The 20,756-nt window shown below is 38.8% G+C and overlaps 1 protein-coding gene across 7 annotated transcripts in view; it reads right to left on the reverse strand.

Moving 5' to 3' along the window:
• SEPTIN9 (septin 9) overlaps positions 1-20,756 on the reverse strand; it is a 264,545-nt gene that overhangs the window by 11,988 nt on the left and 231,801 nt on the right. For all 7 annotated transcript variants that reach the window (XM_039328025.1, XM_039328027.1, XM_039328026.1 and 4 more), the window contains 4 exons: positions 16,488-16,679; positions 9,539-9,667; positions 9,224-9,305; positions 7,338-7,475 (listed from right to left, as the gene is read on the reverse strand). In XM_039328025.1, the coding sequence (XP_039183959.1) occupies positions 7,338-7,475; positions 9,224-9,305; positions 9,539-9,667; positions 16,488-16,679 (541 nt within the window). The remainder of the gene's footprint in view (positions 1-7,337; positions 7,476-9,223; positions 9,306-9,538; positions 9,668-16,487; positions 16,680-20,756) is intronic.

A 20,756-nucleotide genomic window follows, 5' to 3' on the forward strand; every position in this document is an offset into this window, starting at 1 on the left:
TTCTGGGAGTTGAAGTCCACAAGTCTTAAAGTGGCCAAGTTTGAGGACCCCGGGATACTGCATTACTATGTTCACCCTAAACTAGAAATTCATACATTCACTGTGTATACAATAAAAGGACAAAGCAAATGGGGCAGATGGTGAGTTATTTTAAAATGGTTGTTTCTATTTATCTTTTTTTTAAACCAAAAACCATATATAGAGGCACAACCCAAGTTGTCTTCCAGCTGGAGAAATCGGCACCTAACCTCCATGACAAAGTTATGGTGACAGAAACTACATTGCTTCTCATTTTCGTCAGTTATCGGCATATGCATATGCAAATATGAAACACAGACATCCAAGAAAAGTCATGAAGCAGCAGCAGCAGAAGAAATGGCTGCAAAGGACTCTCCCAAAGCATGAAATTCCACAAAGTAAACAGTGGCAGTGTTTCATCTCTTGCCAATAAGCAGCTTTCTAGTCCTTGCTGGGTCAAAAGAGAAATCTGCGTGGGGATCCCAGGATGCTAACGAATGGCAGTGACCGGTGAAATAAGATTACATCAGTATAATGAATTTAGATTACGTTCATGGACATTTAGATCTTCAGTTCAACTACACAGATCACTTGCTTGTTCCTGACCTAGAACAGGAGTTGGGATGAGTTTCTGGCAAAATGACTTGTATTCATTCCAAGTTAGAAACCCAGAAACAGAAGTGCTAAGTGTAACATCTAGCAATGTTTGATGGGAAAACTTTAATCCCAAGGAAGCAAATAGAATCCTTTGGGAGATGAGCTCTGCCTCATGTAGGCTTGATCCCTACATTGCCAGGGAAATGATAGGAAACTGGGTTTGGGTGGTTATAAAACCTTATTATGGGAGGGTGGAGATGTCAATATACTTGAAAAAGGCTTTGGTGCAATATTCTTTAAGGAACTGGCTTTGGATTCAGCTATATTGAACCAATGTCACCCAATATCTAACTTCCTTTTTGAGGGAAAGGTTATTGATAGGGTGATGGACCATCAACTGCAAAGGACTCTGGAAGAAATGGATGATCAGAACTTTTCCAATCTCGATTCAAGCATGGGATGGAAACTGCTCTTGCTGATAACACATGGTAGATCTTAGATGAAAGATGCATATTCCAGCCTTCAATGCTATTAACTATGGTAACTTTTCAAATTAGCAATGAGGCCTACAAATTGAAAAGCACCTTTTGAGCGGTTCATTGACTAAGTGTGCGGGTCCAATCAGTGTGCATGGGAGAGAGGAGAGGCCAAGCCCTTGAGCACTTCAGTGTGAGATGTCTCAGGCTTGATTCTTTTCCCCATCTTTATGCAATAACTAAGGAAACTTTTGGGGGAAGTCACCCATCAATATGCAGATGATATTGTTATACATCTCTAGTACAGTCTATGTGGAAGTTGCAGTGGAGGTCTTGTTCCAGTACCTAGAGGCTTTTAATGGTCTGACTATAGAGACATAGATGAAACAATCCTTTAAAAATGGAGTGGGTAGGGGTTGTGATTCTGGGACAATACCAACCACAGTGTATGTGGTTGTGCTATCCCATAAAAAAGCTGGTGCACAGTCAGCATACTCTTGGATCTCTGTATTTTGCACTACAATCTTTTGTAGAAAGAGGAAGAAATAGAAAAAAAACCGTTTTTTAGTAACACTTCTAGCCAGTTTTGAAAAAGAAGGAAGATAGTAATCCATCAAAGGAGGGCTCTAATGAGATGGGACAATGCCTCTGGCATAAAGGCTGGAGCAAAGGATTCAAAAGTTTTATTTGGAACTTTTCTGTTCTTACCTAGATTGATATGTAATAAATATGACTGTTGAAAGAGAAAGTGTGTGTGTGTGTGTGTGTGTGTGTGTGTGTGTGCGTGAGAGAGAAAGAGAAAATATAATCCAAATTCAAATACTGCACTACAAGCTAGCCACCTCATCCCAAAGGAAAATTAAGTTTAATTTATATTAATCATAGTAGAGTACACCCAAATGCTGTAGATAGAAACTTAAATAGTGTTAACTTGACATAAAACCTGGGCTTTTTGTGCATATGGCATACTGGCCCAAATGTGCTCAGCTGTCTTTACGGTTAGCAGGCAATGCTGTATATAGTACGGTAAATTCAAGGCTAGTATCCAGGTTACACCTCCTCTTTGTTAATAAAAGCATTATGAGAAAGCCTCAATTGACCAAAGTCACAATGGGCACCAGAAGAAGTCAGTATTTATGGACCCTTTTGGAGGCTGTAATGACCTATGGAAGACCACTAGTTTAAATATAAGAGGAATAGATGCTAAAAAGTTTAAATCAGTATAATGAAAGGAAAACAAAAAAAAGCTGTAAGTTGGTAAAATAAGAAGGTGAAATATGTAGTATATCTGAATGTTCTGATCTTGTAGAGTGGTGTTGATGAATGTAGAAAAGAAAGTGAAGATACAGGTTTAATTATGAATGAAAAGTTTAACATATATGAGCTGATGCATTTAGATGTGTATAAGTACAACTTCCTAAATCAGTATCTTAACCCCAATGAACGGTGGTAATAAAAGAATCAGAGGTTAATCTGAGAAAAAAATTGCAAGTACACTGAATAAACATGATCCAGAAAAAAGGTGTTATTTTCCTATATAATAGGGATGGATGAATGGGAATGCAATGAGCAAATATAGAAAAGCTGATTGGGCCATTCAGAGACTCAAGAATGAATAATAATATTAAACTGAGTGATTACTTAAAAATAGGTCTCTTTGTTCTAAATACTTTGCTTATTCATAAGTCTATTAATGAGTATATATGTAAATGAAATGAATATAAATGTAAAAACATCATGTATTTGATAGTTTATTAGAATTAATGATGACAAGGGAGATGAGAGGGCTTGAATCTGAAAAAGGCCACATTTAAGTAGTTTCAAAGGGAAAATTTGGGTAGAAAAAATGTGTTGTGCTAGAGGAGCATCTGTATGACTTGAATGAATTTTTAAAAGGAGAAGTGAACAAAAAAATTGCATTCTCAATAGAATAGATACAAAGTGGGTAAAAGGAAAAAGGATGCACAAGTTTATAGGCACAAAGTCTGTAGAATAAAACTAATGCAAAATATGAGGAAGGAGATTTAGTGGAATGATAAAACTGAAAGTGATTGTGCATCAGAAAAAGTGAATGTAAGGGAATAAAAAAACCTCAAGAGAAAGATAAATGTGTATGGAGATATAAAAAGGGCTGCAAAAAATATAAATAAAGTTTTCAAGGAAGAGTTAAGTTTGAAAAAGGCACAGAAAATGCAGAGCAATTTTAATGGATTTTTTTAAAAAATGCTGAAAGTGGATGAAGAGGGCTAAGCAAAAACTCTTAATGACAATAACAATTAGAGCAGCAGTTCTCAACCTATGGGTCGCGACCCCATTTGGGGTCGATCGCCCATTTTTCGGGGGTCGCCAAAGGTGGCGATCCGCCATTTTTCGCGGTGCCGTGCATGCGCGCCGCACATGGGGGCAGCGCCGTGCACGCGCGCCGCGCATGGGGGCGGCACTGCGCATGCATGCCGCACATGGGGGCGGCCCCGTGCACGGGCGCTGTGCATGGGGGGAGTGCCGTGCGTGCGCGTCGCGCATGGGGCGGCGCCGTGCATGCGCGCTGTGTGTGGAGGGGCGTCGCGCATGTGCATCGCGCATGGGGGTGCCGCTGTGCATGCGCGCCGCGCGTGGGGGCCCCGCCCCCATGCGTGCGGCCCGGCGCATGCGCAGAACGTTTGTGTGACGGGGGTCGCCGTCACACAAACGTTGAGAAGCACTGAATTAGAGCAATGGAATCATTTAGGGCGAAGCTGAATTTTTAAAAAATATCAGAAATGGTATTTTAGAGATCTACAGTATATCTCTAAAATATAGTAGCATCTTGAAGAAATGAATGCCATAAACATTTGTAACCACAAACAGAGTGATGAAGGGGGAAATCATAGAAACTATGTACTGAAAAATGTTACAGTAGCAGCTGTTGATGATGATGCAACTAGAGAACCGTTAGCTGATGGACGTAGTGGAGTGGCTCCGTGACTTGTATAATGAGTGCATGAAAAATGCATGCATGCCCAATGACTGGAAAAAATGTTATTGTTTAAGGTAATAAGAGTAAATGCAAAAGCTATAGGAGGATTAGTTTCTTAAGCATGCCTAGGAAAGCTCTATGGCAGAATTCTCACTAAATTTTGATCAAAAAGTCTGCCTTTATGTTAGACAAGGAAAGTGCTGAATTGTGGCTCTTTAGCAAGTCATCAGAAATCTATGTATGTGTAGAATTATGTTTACAACATATTTAGTGGCTTAGAGAAAGTTTGTGATAGGCTTGAATTATGGAATACATTATAAAGGTAAAGTTAAAGGTTTCCCCTGTCCCCTGTATGACTCTAGGGGGGTGGTGCTCATCTCTGTTTATTAGCCGACATTTCAGTGGTCATGTGGCCAGTGTGAGTATACGCCAGGCGCACAGAACACTGTTGTATATTGCATGAATATACTGTATGAATATAAAATTGAAGTTTGGTTACTGGGTACAGGAAGAATAGTACACGAGAGAAGTACAGTACTGTACATGTGAGAATAAGTGAAATGTTGTGTTAATGGTTGAACTTTGAACAAGGAATAAGAAAAGTGTGATTTTATGCACTTTCTATGACATTGTTTAACTGGAAAGGCAGCAGCACGATAAGCAGGCATGCATTTTATACTCCTCATAAATGTTACCTCTTGTAGAAACCTTCTAAGGGAAATCATGTTAAACCCTTAGGAATAAGAAAAGAAATTCCTGTTCATAAATCAACATGTTTCTCTCTGTAACTCAATGAACTGAAATGTTTGTTAGTGACAACAAACTTTTTGCTATAATGTATAAGGCATCCCATTTCTCTTATAAAAATATACGCTAATTGAAAGTCTAGTCATCTTAAGGTTCTGTCATCCAACCCCACAGATTAAGTATCATCTAAACAGAGAATCATCCCCAAAACAAATTCAATTGTGTTAGGATGTATGGCATAGACCTGAGTATACCAAATAAACATATATCAAGGGAAGAATCAAGAAAAATTCAGTCTTTGGCAAGAGTATACTGCCCTCTTTAGTATACATAGAGAGTATAATTTGGGGGACTATACTCTCCCTTCTAAGATTTAGTGGAAATGCCTGCAAATGGACCCTTATCCCTCATTTTAATGTGGAAGAATACATTTGAGGGACAGGTGAAGGAATATACAAGTGGGGGGAAGAATTTTGCCCTAACCTCAAGAAGAAAATGAGATGAATGATTGCTCAGCTCTGGGAAAGTTGAAAGGCTGGAAAAGTGCTCAGAATAATCCTACCTTGACCCTGTTCTCTTTAAAAAGGAGGCAGTGAAGATTACGCACCTGCTTTCAAGATTCATTTGATATATCCTGCAACAATAATGTAGCATTCTTGGAATCCCGCAGTGTGTTTCTTAGCCTAGCCAATCTCAAAGGGCTGATATTCCCTAAATTATGGCACTTGAAACTTCACCCAATAAATTTCACTATGGATAGTCTTCAATTTATGACCACAATTGGGTTAAATGAGTCACAGCCCATTTTATTATATTTTTTCCCCATGGCTATTAAGTGAATGGCAACGGTTGTTAAGGGAAGCATGTGGTCACTGAATGAATCCAGTCATCCAGTCATTCCCTCAATGACTCTTCTTCTTGGGAGCTGGCTGGTAAAGTTGCAAATGGTGATCAAGTGACTTGGGACATTGCAGCCAGCATAAATCCCTGCCATCCAAGGGCCTGAATTTTGATCACACGAGCGTGGGGATGCTGTGACAACTGCTAAGTGTAAGAGCCAGGTGTAAGACACTTCTTTCAGTGTTGTCATGACTTCAAACTGTCACGAAATGAATGGTTGCAAGTCAAGGACTATCTGTACACTGATGCAGTAGAGCACATGCAAGCAGGGTACTTCCTTGTGTACTTAAAGGGTCTTGGATGCAGCTCTGATGGAGGTGGGGAAATAAAGCTTTAAAGGAAAGTAGAACAAAGAGCAGACTCAGCTTCCCTCTGTATTCTCCGTGATGCACAAGAACAGAAAATTACACTGGGTGGCAGACGCTGCCAAACCAATTGAGAGTGGAAACGGGTGTGTGCACACTTATCATATATTGTATATATTCACAGAAAATAAGATGCCAAAATACACCCAGAAAACTGGGTTCGGCTTACCCACAAGTAATACTTTTTAAAAAGTATCCACATATTCTGCATATACCATGGATAAACAGATTTTTTTTTTTTAAAAAAAAAAAAACAAAATACCACAAAAAATGTGCCATCCACATATAAGCTGACTGTGGATGGTTCATTTTTTGTGGTATTTTGGTTAATACAGGGTCAGTGTATTTATCTGCAGATGGGCTTATACACGAGCATATAAGGTGCATAGTTAAACTTGAAAGTTTTCTCAAAAGCCATACAACCCTCAGTACAGTATCATAAACCAGAAAGACTCACAGTGTACCCGTTAACTACCAGGAACAATTATGGAAAAGTTTAAAAGGATGCAGAAAAAGAGAAAGTGGAGTTTTTGGTGGTGGGGGGACAATGAGAGACTGAGGATGTCCATATTTGTTTCCTGACTCTTCCCATATTCTTTACAACCTGCCTGCAAACTGCAATTCGACTCTTCCCATAAACTTGCTAACTCTTGCCAAACGCCATCCCCCCCCCCCAATCCACATGTCTTTTTTTGACATAGGATAGGAAAGCAAAGCCCTAGAATGACCTGTCTGGGGCAGAGGCCCAAAGAACACCTAGGCCTAACCTCCAGCAGGGATATCAAACTACATGAAAGTCAGAAATGATGTGTCTCATAGCTTCAAAACCCTAGCCTTATATTGGAAACACATGTTTCTGGGAAAAGAGGAATACACTAGGCAGACTTTTAGGCACCGCTTACAACGCAAGCAGCAGGGTGAGAGGGAAACTGTGGGGTGCAATTAGAAAGCCTCTCCCAGGCAGTCTAATGTTACAATGGCTATAGAGGGGAAGAGCTGATACATGGAAGTATGTTGGTTCTCAAGGCAGGATAGGTCTCCTTGCCAGACAAGCTGTGAATCAGCACCTATGTCCAGCTGCAACTGAAAAGGTGTGTTTGTGTAACTTGCAAGGGGGAAGGAAAACAGGGCTAGCAATGATGTAAGGCTTATTTGAAGCCAGGGACTGAAGGAGCACATATTTTCTTGGATGTCTGGTTCCAGAGAGAGGTGGCCCTCTGTGCCACTGAGTTTGCCTTCAGTAAACCAAAGGCTATAGTTTGGAAGCTGCATACGTACGAGTGGCCAGTGGCAGGGATGAAATATATACAGCAGTGAACTCTGCTGTCCGGGATCTGTTTCTTCCGATTAATATTTAGCTCTTCCTGGAGATACTTTTCATATTGATCGTTGATGAACTTCATAATGGGTTGCCAACTGTGCAAGGAAAGAAATATAACATATCAGAGGCAAATGTCTCTATGCAGATTTCCTTAAAAAAAAAAATCAGTTCATTCTCTTTCTCAAGCTTTTAAGCCCTGACTGATTGCCATCAAGTTGTTTTTGACTCCTAATGACCACATAGATTTTTCTCTTAAGACTTCCTCTTAAGCATACTGAGTTTAATAAAAGGAGAAACTGTTGGCCAGTTATACATATTTCTTTGCTAGCACTTTACGGGACAAAAGTGCACGGGCAAAGAATCACAGAATCAACTCATAGCCTGCTTTAAGTATACTATTATGAGCAATAAGAAATCATTACACTTCATTTTGTCAGAATTGCTAGGCAGGCTAACATTTCCATTTTGGACTTTCAGGAGACATAGCAGTTCATTGCTTGCTGGTAGAGGCACACCACAGTCACCCAGTGCTGCTAAACAGAATTTCTCAAGTGCTTCCTATGAAAAGTTGGGATAGATACACTCCAGGTCCCCACCCTTAATGTTATCATTTGATGAAACATTGAAGGTGCGCCTTCATGGTGGCAACCACAGCTCATTGGACCCCGCACCTGACATCCAAGGGATCCCTATGCTTTTAGCTTCTAGAGGGCTATAAAGTCCTGACTCTTCCCTTGAGCATTGGGATAGGATGGAGGTTGAGCTGGGAAGCTGTTGTTCTTACACCTGGGGGAGGGGAGAAGTACTTCTGCTTTTAGCTAGATTTTTATGGATTGTTCTAAGCTGCCTAGAATCACGATCTGAGATAGATGGCCATATAAGTCCTGTAAAAAAGTAAATACATATACAGTCAAATAAAGGTAGTTTCCTGAGCATGCAGTGTTCAGTATCAGGGTCTCTTTACCACAGAAATACAGAGCCTTCCTCTCTCCCCTGAATTTCTATTTATGCTCTTTGACAGACAGGCCCCATTAAAGTTAAGAGAGGAATGAAATCTGAAGCTAATTTGCATTTGCTGTATTTGGAGACATGCCACCATTGTTTTGTTGACTTTGGAAGGCTGATGTCATTTGATATTCCTTATTCCAGATGATCCCTTGCAAAAGAGTAAGGAAACAGCAAAATGTATTCTCAAGAGTCCTGTTCCTCCACTCGTATAATTCATATCAATCATGGAGGTGACCCTCTGCTAGACGTGCACCATGGCATCACATTTTCCTACACATTATAGGAGGAAATCCATCATAGTTCTTTTCTGAGTAATTTAATTGGTTAAGCCAATCCTCATGAGAAAATATGTATAAGTAACTGCAAATCTCCATGTCCGTAAAGTACAGTTTGGTTTAGAAAATTTCCTAGCTTTTGGAAAACTCAATAAATTTTGGCATATCTTTTTGCTCTTTATCATCCAAAGCAGAGTAATTCCATTCCATTCTCCCCTCCTCCTAGGTGAAATGTATTCTTTCAAATGCAAATTAGCATCAGATTTCATTCCTCTCTTAACTTTAAGGGGGTCTGCTTGTCAAAGAACATAAATAGAAAGCCAAGTCATCAACAGTACTAACTTCAACTCAAAATAATTTCCTTATTCTTATCCTGATTAAGTTCTTCTCTTTTTGCTTCCAGCCCAGAAGTGGGAGAAAGTCTGGTCTGAAGTGGTTTTGCACCAGTCAGTCAATCAAGGTCAGTCAAAACAAAGTAAGCCACATTATAGGAATAGCTAGAGTTTTTAAGGTACCAAGTCTCCTTGTCCTGAGGCATTTTCCCACTGAAAGTCCCTTACCAATTCTCATTGTTAATGTGGTCCCCAAATCCTGGAGTGTCAATGACAGTCAGCTTCATACGAACACCTTTTTCCTCAATATCTGAAATGGAATGTGAAGAAATTAAATAGTAACCTATCATTTTGGGATGAGAACAATTGAGTTTGTGGGAAATCCCTCTTTACGGATATGTTTATCAAAGATGTTCTTCATAAAGAAGGTTAAGCATTCGAACCTTTCAAGGATCTTCTATCCTAGTCAACCAAAAGGCGACTCTTTCCTGGGCTGCTAACTTTCCACAAAAAACAGGCAGACAATTTCCTGGTAACACTCACCATGTGTGATGGACTTGATTTCAATTGTCTTGGGAATACGCTCTTCAGAACTTGGTTGCACTGATTTGCGACTGATCTTGGATTTGAAAAGGGTATTGATTAGAGTCGATTTTCCCAAGCCACTCTGACCTAAAAGGTAGCAGGAGACAAATTTCAGAAAGGCACGTTTCATTAGTCAAGCCACTACATGGCTAGGCTGAGCACATCCAAACTCTTCTTGGAAAACATGTGATGATACACGCAAAGATGTACTGTTTGATTTCTATCTGGATTACATTTTAGGACATTTATTTTGTCCTGTTTCATGGCCAAAATGGTTGTTTCTACAAAAGAAGCATTAAGGGAAACTATATGCCAGATATAAGTCATAGCAATTACATATAGAAGACCACCTTACCTGAAGCTATTTGTTAAGTTTGCAAAAATAAAAGAATAATTGATAGGATAATTAAGAAGCAAAATAGAAGCCAATTTTTATAATACATGCTTAATTTCTGGTGTTTGCTTTGGCTTACAGCCTGGTTTATTCTCTTCTTTACAATTCTGTAATTTGCATGACTACCTCTAACCCCATTTTGTAAGAAGCAAACAATATTCTCTCCAAGTTTTCTTACATTAGGAAAATCATTTCAGTCTAATCATCTCTTTACGAGAACTTCAAGGAGAAAAAAGTACATAGTTTTTAACTCAAAAAAAGAAAAGTGTTTCTGTCTGAGTTAGATCTGCATGCTTTCTGTTATCTGAGAAGCTCAAAGTGGCATTTTTAACCACACCGGAATTGGTCATGCTAACTGGAGCTATTTGTGACTGTTTAGCAACATTTGGAGTCCATAGGTTTCCTGGTTCAACTCTATGAACTAATTTTAGATGACAAACAGCAAGGTTAGTTTGGCTTAAATTAAGTAGGTTGTGCTTAATTCCCAGTTAAATGAATAAATTAAAAAAAATCACAACAGCATTTCAAATGAAGTTCATGTTTGGCTTGGTCTTCTTCCAATTCAGTATCCCACCTTTTTCTTAAATGAGTATCACTTCCACAATTTGTAATGTCAGTGCCCCACATGGCTGACAGGTATTAAATTATTTTCTTCTAATATTGACAGTATATAAGAATTTTTACAAGGCAGTCCCACAAAAAATATTGCAATTTATTCTTGCCTTTTAACAGGAATTCTGGTCAGCTACCAGTCCCCAATTCCCATTTTTTTCTTTGCCAACTTAGAATGCCACAGTGCTCCATTTATACTGTGTATGCTCAGTATTTATGAAGTTGGTCTGAAGACATATCATTCCCTGCTTTTAAGGTAAATTTGGAGATTTTATATAAATGGGGAGTGCTTGTTCATTTCAGAAAAATCTCATTCTACCTCTGTCAGCATGGGAGCACTATATTTGTTATTAGTGGAAATAATATGCATAGATGACAAATAAATATATCTTGTTTTTCAGAGAACGGGCTGAGATGAGTGATGGAAAAATAAGCTGTCTTCTATTTTTTAAAAAAAGGAATGCAAAAACATTGTTCTCCTTTCATTGACACTCTGCTTGTATAGTAAACCAGTGCTTATAAAAATGAGAGAATACAGCTCGTGTTTCTGAAAATTATTCATGAATTCTGCTTTTTAGCAAGCTGAAAAGGACAAGGAAGTGCTAGACCAAAATGCTAATTCTGGGTTTGAAAGTCCAGACATTCTTTTAAATGAATTCAACCGTCTTCTGAAGCCACAACTTAAACCAAAATTCAAAGAAGCTAAAAGATCAAAAAATGTCAGTGAAAAAAAATACATGAGCATGCCATTATTTAGATAAGATGTGTTTAATGTGATTGCTATAGTGGTTAAGTCTTACACAGAACACAGGAAATGTAATCTGCATGTATGAGTTATAAAAATCTCAACTGCCATTAATTTTAGAAAATTATGATAAGAAATGTGTATACTTAATATTACATATATTAACAGCAGCGAGAATTATACTGTATTTGCTCAATACTGGAAAAATGAAGAAATACCGTCTGAAGACATAATTAAGAAAATTTTGGATTGCAGAAATGGATAGGCTCTCACTGAAAATGAAGGGGAAGCAAGATTCGGAATATTTTCAAACATGCAAAAATTTTTATAAATGGTTAGAAAAATGGAATAAAGGGTAGGAATGGAAATTGTATTACTATTAATGTTAAACACATAAACCCAGACAACATATTGCTTATTAAATACTAAAGATTGTTATTGTAAAAAATTAATAAAATATACATTAAAAAATCTCAACTGCCAGGTCCTTTTAACATCAAAATCAGGGCACATTTTAAAATGCCTATTCCTAATCTTCACTTCTTTCTTCTAATTAAAAAAAAACCATTGTGAGTGTGTACTACCACATCTTGCTTGGAAAAAGCAATGATTTGGAAAGAACTAGATGGAAGGAAGTTGCTTTTATTGTTTTTCATTGTTGGGATATTAATGCACGGACACTGAATCCCAGTATACAGATTGCACAAAGGAAGTGGGGATGTGGTTACAAAAGTAAAGAAATATCTGGTATAACACAATCAATCACATAAATATGTTATACCTTAATTAACAGTACAAGTTTTATTTTACTATAAAAAGAGGAATGAAGAGAGTTCAGAATATTCTATCACAGCAGACAGAATACCAAATGGGAGATAAGGAAGATAATAGACCAGGGGTCTTCAAACTTGGCCCTTTTATGACTTGTGGACTTCAATTCCCAGAATTCCTTAGCCAGGCACGCTGGCTGAGGAATTCTGGGAGTTGAAGTCCATAAGTCATAAAAGGGCCAAGTTTGAAGACCCCTGTGATAGACCATAAGGAACTGAAGACAACACTGAAGCTACCTAGGAGGCCCTATGCTTATAATACATGAGCCCAAGGTCCATACGTTGTTTTAAAGTTTGACTGGGAACCATCCAGAATTGGTTAGAAAATGGGCAGCTATATAAATGGTTTAAATATATAAATAAATCATCTTGTGTGAAAGAGTGACACAGAAAGGATATAAAATAAATGAACTCCCTATTAGGAATAGTAGTTTATTTTTCATCTTGCTTAGTTGCAAAGGGTAGCCAAATTAAAAAAAAATAAAATAAAATCACATGTTGTTTCTAAAACTATAATATACAGCAGGGGTCCCCAAACTTGGCAACCTTAAGACCTGTGGACTTTAACTCCCAGAATTCCCCAGCCAGCCATGCTGGCTGGGGAATTCTGGGAGTTGAAGTCCACAAGTCTTAACGTTGCCAAGGTTGGGGACCCCTGATATACAGTATTTGTTCCTGTCATGAAGCACAAACTACTATAACCAGACACCCATCTTTAAAGGGCCAACAAAACTCTTAATTCTTTTGCAGAGATAGCCTACAGCACAAGGACAACTGAGGACTAATAAAGCTTCATACTTTAACCCAATTTAATTCCAATCTTCCTCCTGTATTTATAGTTATGTTTTTATTTATTTATTTATTTATTTGGGAACCCATATGGCTGCCTATATTATGCAAGATAAGACCGAGTGAAATGCCAAGTTTTCACAGCCCACTGAAGGGCTAATAGGATGGGGCTCCTCTGAATGGGTGAGGGGTGGGGGTGGGTTGGTGGGTGGAGACAGCCAAAGAAAAGCTGTCCTGGTTCTACAGCCTGATTTAATACACTGTACATGTACCGTATTTTCCGGCATATAAGGCGATCCGGAGTATAAGACGACCCCTGACTTCTGCGCCAAGTCGCATGCCTAGAAAGTCGTGTTGTACGCCGGAAACTACCATTATTTCCAGCGTATAAGACGACTCGGCGTATAAGACGACCCCCAACTTCGGTGCTGATTTCAACGCTTTTGAAAGTTGTCTTATATGCCGGAAAGTATGGTATATAACTACGCAGTATAAACAGTGAGAAGATTACAACTGAAAAAACGCCGGTATAAGAACTGCACAGCTTTAATTTTGCACACAATTTTGTTCATCCATAAAAATAAGCAGATCCAGAAATGAATCCAATCTTCCTAAGAATATTAAAATGCAGAGAACTGAAGAGAAATGAAAAGCTTATGGGTGTCAAAGAAACCAGGAAACCAGATATATGGCCATATTTCTGGCGCTGCCCTCCAAACAGCCACAAATAAAGCAGAAAAATTCTACACTGAATGCTTCATTTCCTAAGCATATTGAGTCTGCTTGAGCCAGGACTTTTTTGACATTTTATTAAAAACTGTGCACCAACCCCTTCAAGGAAATGAAACAAAGTATTTTTAACAGTCAAGTATTCAGTTAATGTGTACATCAAAACTGCAGTTTTAGCCACCCTCAAATAAATGTAAACTGTCTACATTTGTTAATCTGCTAACCATCTGGAGCTAAATATTTGTCAAATAATATATGCACACATAAAATCCTAGAAAAAGAAGAAATAAATGAAAATGCACTATATATATATTTATAGACTCTTAGAAAGATGGCACGAAACTACTTGGGCTATAAATGGTTGGGGAAACAAAGGAGGACAATTTAGTTATCTTCAAGGTTGAAATTAAACTTGAAATGAATCATTTTCACCTATAAGCCAGGGTGAACAAGAATTACCCAAAGATAGGCAAAGCAGGCAAAGAATTACCAAAAGATAGGCAAAAGGCAAAGCAGGACTGACTTATAAGTTTGGAAATGAAACATTCCCTTCTATTTTCCTAGAAAGCAAATTTAATTATTTTGTAACAGAAGTTGCAGTTCAGCTGTCTCTGTTCCCTGCCTTAGCCTGCTTTCACAAAAACATTTTCACATGTAATAGCCATAGTACTTTCAACTCTGTATCCCCAGAACATTGCTAAGTTTTAGCCACCATTCCATGTTTGATCTGTCTTTTTTTTGTCTGATAATTTTATTTCCCCCCCCCAAAGACTTGGTATGGCCAGCCATAAAGCATCTATTTACCAGAATAAAAAATTACTGAGGTTGCTATATCAAACTGACCATACAATTAATATCAGTATCTACTATTGTCTTTTCAGTCATGAACAATGTGTCACTGTAACAGTCATGTAGGACAGGCATATCAAACACGTGGCCCACGGGCCGGATGTGGTCTGTGTAGGCCACGCCCACTCCAGCCCAGCGAAGGCAAAGAAAATCCTGATACATCATATGCAATTAGGCTTTACACCCCTGATGTAGGAGATTTTACTTCAAAAGAGCTTTTTTTAAAAAAAAGAAAAAGAAAGAAAGAAAGAAAGAGGAAAGAAGGAAGGAAGGAAGGAAGGAAGGAAGGAAGGAAGGAAGGAAGGAAGGAAGGAAGGAAGGAAGGAAGGAAGGAAGGAAGGAAAACCTATTTTCTAAACAGAAATAGAATTGCTTATGGAAATTAGATTATTATCCTATTTTTTAAAAATCTGTAATTCAAGAAAGCAAACATACTTAATTTTTCTGCCTCCTATTTTCCACACAACAACAAACATGTGAGGTGGGTTGGGTGGAGAGGGACTGGTCCAAAGCCACCTAGCTGGTTTTTTTGCCTAAGGCAGGACTAGAACTCACAGCCACCTGTTTTCTAGGCTAGCCCCTTCACCACTACACCAGACTGGTTCTCTATTGCTCACTGTCGGTATGTTACCCTTTCTGTTGGAGCAAAGACTTTTTTTATTTTTTCGTGTATTCATCCTTGTTCGTCCTCAATTCAAAGTTCAAAGCAGTGAATGTAGAAGGGACACATTCCCTCCCCCTCTCCAAAAGTGAAAGAAGTTCTTTGTTCCCATGGAAGAATATTAGAAGGAAAATAGTTTCCCTGAACTAACATACACAAATGGTGGTGATGTTATACTTAGCTGACCAGAACGGTCAATGATCAGCAGATTCTTCTTCAGCAACACTCACTCATTCTACTTTGTGAAGTCTAACTACAGAGTAAATGCATAAATTGAAGGATGCCTTTATTTGTCTTTGCAGGCAAGCATTTTTATCTTTCAGACCTTTTCTGTCATTAGTCTTTGGTGTTGCCCTTAAGGAACATGTTTTACCCTATGATCAAAGCATCAGAGAAAGAACTAGCTGCAAGCCACAACCTAACCAGGAAGTGGAAATCAAAGTTTGCAAAGAGTGCAACATGTATCTTCAAGTATTACAAGCTGATGTAGGATCAAGTGCTAGACTTGCTAGATTTTTCAGGCATTTTAAAATTCAGGTTTTTCTAAACACACCTATAATGTAGAAGAAAATGAAGCATGAATAAAAGAAAAAGAGTGTGTTGGGGTTAGAACAGAGGGGCAAAGATGAAGTCAGAGCTATGATTTGGGACAACAGGTTTGCATCTAATGAGAAGTAAACTTCGGATTAGCTAGTCACCCTGATTGGTTAAAAAGGGACTAATGGAAGTAGGTCATTATTTAGGTAAGGAGGTTTTTTTTTTAGCAACCTCTGTTATTTTTAAGAGATAACAGAGTGAATTTTTATTTCTTTTAAAGACAATTATACAGCACCTTCAAATAACCTTCAAGAATGGGACAGGCAAGCAGTAATTTTTTGTTTTGTTTTGTCTTGTTTTTTAGTGGAAAAAAAATCAATCACAGAATGCCAAGCAGCATAGCTGCTTATCAAAGTTGAAATGGCTGATTAAAGGCCACATGTCCTTGACTTTTGAGGCCCCAGTCAGGACAAAGAGGCTTATTAGAGAAAACACATAATCACCTTGACATTCAGAGCATAAAACATTTTAGTAATCAACAGAAGGATTTATCAAATTGCATTATCTTAAGAATTCATAAATGTTAGTTACTGTTGTTCATACACAAGGGTAAAAAGAAAACTATCAGGAGTGGATGGGTTAAAATAGAATGGTGTGGGGAAATCAAAGGGCACACTTTTGGTACCCTCCAGTTGTTTTGAATCTTAGCTAGTGTGACTAATGTAGTCTCTACACAGACACACCAAGGTAAGAAGGCTTACCAACAACCATGATGTTGAACTCAAAGCCTTGTTTCATGGCTTTCCTTCGCATCTGTTCGAGGATGGCATCAATCCCAACATAGGCAAAGTCGGCAGCTGGCTTCTCTGTCCTTGCCGGTGCAACTTGCTTGAGGCCAGCATCTCGAGTGGCATCCATCACACTGCTGGGATAATTAGCAATGGTCTCTGAACCTGTTAGTGAAAAACCAGGCCACCAATCAATAGAATATATTTACTCACCTATTATTGATGCACATAAGTAATTAAAATATCTTCATAGGTATAGGTGGAAAGGAAAGGAAAGGAGAAAGGAGAAAGAAGGAAAGCAAAGGAAAGGAAAGAAAAATCTACTTTAAAGGACAGTGTTTATGAGGAAAAAAGAGGAGATACATTTGTGTACAACACTTAGCTTTATATAAAAGGTGGGATATAAATTTAACAAAGGGGATAACCACCAAAAAAACCTCTTTTCAATCTCTTTTCTCATTCTTTCCTCTTAGTATAGGATTTTATCTTGCTTTACCTTGTAGCATGTTATAGCTTTTTTTCCCTTGTGTTTTATGTCTGGGTATTCACATCTTTTACCGAGGATAGTTTGTAATTTGTTTGGCTTGGTACCATGTTAAATGCTAAGTTATCAAAAGCATTTTAAAATGTGAATTGATAGAAACCCAGGATTTTCAGGTCCTCAACGTGCCTTCTGATTCCAGATTTATAACATGGTGTGGTGGTAATACTGTTAGATCAAAAAATGAGAGAGGGAGGAGGCAAATGCCAAAATCCCTCTCAAACACTGCTGAAATAATTGCATTTTTAGTCATGGGGGAGGGGGCTTCTAACCTATCTATTAATTAACAAATCTGGAAAGTATAGGAATAGTTTGGTATCTGAAAATCACATTGCAGGTATTAAGCTTTTGGCATAGAGGGAGGTTAGTTGAGGTCCTATTTGCCCAGTTCCTGATGCTTCGCCTCTATCCAGTTTCCCACTTCTCAGCCTTCAAATTAATCCTCATACTGCTGAACAATGTTAAGCCACATTTTGATTCGAACCTTGCCAAATAGTTTGGGATTCTCTGGCAATGCTAGTGGTGAATCCTACTGTAGTTAAGCTTAGTTAAAACTTGGTTCTCTGTAGCCCCTGTGCTACAGAGGGATGAACATGCTCTCCCAAGTTTAAAACATAACAGAGACAAAGCCCCCAAAAAAACCAATTTCCATTTTTTTTCTTTCTCTGTGTATGTTCATAAGAAATATTATCTACACACATTGTAAAATTAAAGGCCTCTCACTACAAAATGACATAGTATTTTCAGGTTTTTTTTTTAAAGTTTGCAAGTTGTCATGGATTCAGCTAACATCCTTAGTTCTTTTCCCCTCTGTTGGCAAGGCTTCTTTGTCATGATCTCATCTTATTCCTTGATACAAGGATTTGTCTATTCAATAAAAAGCTTTGGAAGACTTGGCTCCTGCAATACCTTAAACAGAGCCATCCATTACAGCCACTGGGGACGTGAGAAACCTTTAAGCCAATCGCATGAATTTAGCACCCAAGGTTCCAGAATAAACTGAGTGTAAAAGCAATAAATGACTGCATGAACATCATGCCAGAATCCTCCATTAGGAAGAAGAAATATATCACTGTTGTTAATCACAGTAAGAATGCCAATACATTTACAAAATGCTTCATACCACCCCATCAAAAGAACATAATCGTTAAGGACATTTTACTCAAAATCTTCACATCCGATAACGCTTTCTCCCTTACCAGTATGATGTAGCTCAAAGTCTTGATACAATACAGATACAGTCACTCTTTAACCTTGGTGAAGAGACTCTATTGAATTGTTGTCCCAAACTAAGAAATTGTATTAGCTCTTCATCATTGGCTCCTGTAACTTCTACTGTGTTTCTTCAAAAATAAGACCGGTCTTATATATTTTTCCTCCAAAAGAGGCAGTAGGCCTTATTTTCCGGGATGTCTTATTTTTTTCCTGACACCTGCCTCGCCTCGTGATGGTGACACCAACAGCCCTGTCCGTCAGGAGCCTGTGCAGCCGCTGGCCCACCTCTGCAGCTGTTCGCGGCTACTCACAGGTGGCCACATAGCCCACAGTGCTGGGCCACCGCCATAAGGTGAGGCAGATGGGGGAGGGGGTGGAACTGCCCCAAGTGCCCAAACACTTTTCGCCCAAAGAGAGACTGGAACCTTCATCTGCTTGAAAATGGGGCGGTTGGAAACCAAGGCATTTGCTCTGTTTCCAACCACCTCATTTGCAAACAGATGAACCTTCCAGTCTCCAGGCAAAAAGTTTTGAGCTCAGTTTCCAAGCATCCATAGGCACCCAAGCACTTTTCACCGGATAACAGAGACTGGAACCTTTGTCTGCTTGCAATCTTGGTTTCCAACCACCCCATTTGCAAGCAGATGAAAGCTCCATCTCCCTCTGGGCAAAAAGAGCACAGCACGTCTGGATCACCTGCCTCCCCCCCTTACCTCTGCCTCTGCGCTGGACTTATATGACTTATATGCACTGCTGGTGGGCTGCAGCTGCTGCCAGATACCATCGGCCCCTGCACATTTGCCGCCACTTGTGATGGCTACGCCCATCCCAGGCTTATTTTTGGGCTAGGGCTTGTATTAGGCCCACCCCAAAAAAATCAGGCTAGGGCTTATTTTCGGGGTGGATTTTATTTTCGGGGAAACACAGTAGTGGCATAGTTAATCCAGGCTAGAAATAGTAGTATTGGTCTCAAATTCAGAAACTTTGTGAAGCCATGTAGGATCAGATCAAAAATCTGTTGACAACCTGAGAGCTGTCCTGTGAATTTCAATTTTAATAACTTGATGTACAAATAAGAACTTTCTAATCTATCCAGTATCTCCCAATCTGGTTCATTCAATGAAATTGAATGACACATTTTTTTAAACCTTACACTGGTTTCTGAGACAGGGAAGGTCACATCTGCAAGCATCAATCTGCCACAGGCAGCTTTGTTGGTGGTCACCAGGCACCCTGCTCCTTTTTACCAAGTTTACCCTTAATTCAAAATAATTAATAGAAAGGCAGCATTTGCAAACACCTACTTTAATCATTTGGACCCCTCTGGAATGGTAAAGAACATTCCAGGGGCTACTTTGTGTTCTGGCAAATGGGTATTTTATGCCTATGATGGCAGCCATTTTCAGAGCATCCAAACCCTCTGAACATTTCAGATGTGCTTCTTCCCTAATCTTATCTTCCTTGTTAACCCTTAAATGTTTTTTTCTCATCTGGAAATTGCTCAGCAACTGGATCCCTTTGGCAATGTGTTTACTTAATTAAATCAGTTAAAGACATAATAGTTGAATACACCAACTCTGTAAAAGTTTTTTTAGTATTAATCTGGTTAAATGATTCATGCATATATGTGTCTTTTTTTATTGTACTCTCCTTATATAATCTGGTTTGGTCCACAAACCTGGCCATCTCCCAGCTTCTTCCTAAGTCCAGATAATTTCTGAACAAATTAAAAAGCATAGGTTCCAATCTAGATCCCCAGGGAACTCTACATTTATATCTATATATAATGAGAACCATTCTTTTATCCCTATTCTTTGCTAGTTGCTGGTACGTGTCTTCATGAAACTCTTAAATAAACACTCACGTATGACATGAAAAGACAAGGGGGAAGTACTATGTATTCACATAATTTTTTATTTTTATCTATTCCTTTTCAGAACCTGATTGCAGAGAATAGAAGAATAATGATTTCTACTGAAAGTTCCAGGAAAAACTAGGCCAAAATAAATGTAGGCCATTTAGGCCAAAACTAAACCATATTTTAAAAACATGGCATCTATTCAAACCTGCTTAAATTTCCCAATTTCCTCTTGGGAAGTCAGCTATGCAGGTAACTATCCAGAAAACTCATCAACAAGAAGTAAAACATAAAAATTTGAAACAGATTTAGAAAATGATATTAACAATCATCCAACATTGACACCCAGAAGACCACAGGGACACCCATGTATCTGGTTGCCACAATGTGGGACATATGGAACATTTATGGGCTAATGGCACAAAAATCACTTTCTCAGAATTAAACTCTGAATGTAATATTCCATGTCAGTAAAACCTTAGCCCAGAGGTCCCCAACCTTTTGGGCACCAGGGACCGGTTTCATAGAGAGAGGTTTTTCTATGGACCAGAGGGTGCGTGGTTTTGTGTGCTGCCTGCATCCCGCAGATGGGGCTTTGCTTGTTTGTGAGGACCGATTGCTGGCATGC

The sequence above is a fragment of the Crotalus tigris genome, unplaced genomic scaffold, assembly GCF_016545835.1.
Source record: "Crotalus tigris isolate CLP2741 ecotype Arizona unplaced genomic scaffold, ASM1654583v1 scf7180000024370.6872682, whole genome shotgun sequence".
In the NCBI taxonomy this organism is placed as follows: Eukaryota; Metazoa; Chordata; class Lepidosauria; order Squamata; family Viperidae; genus Crotalus; species Crotalus tigris.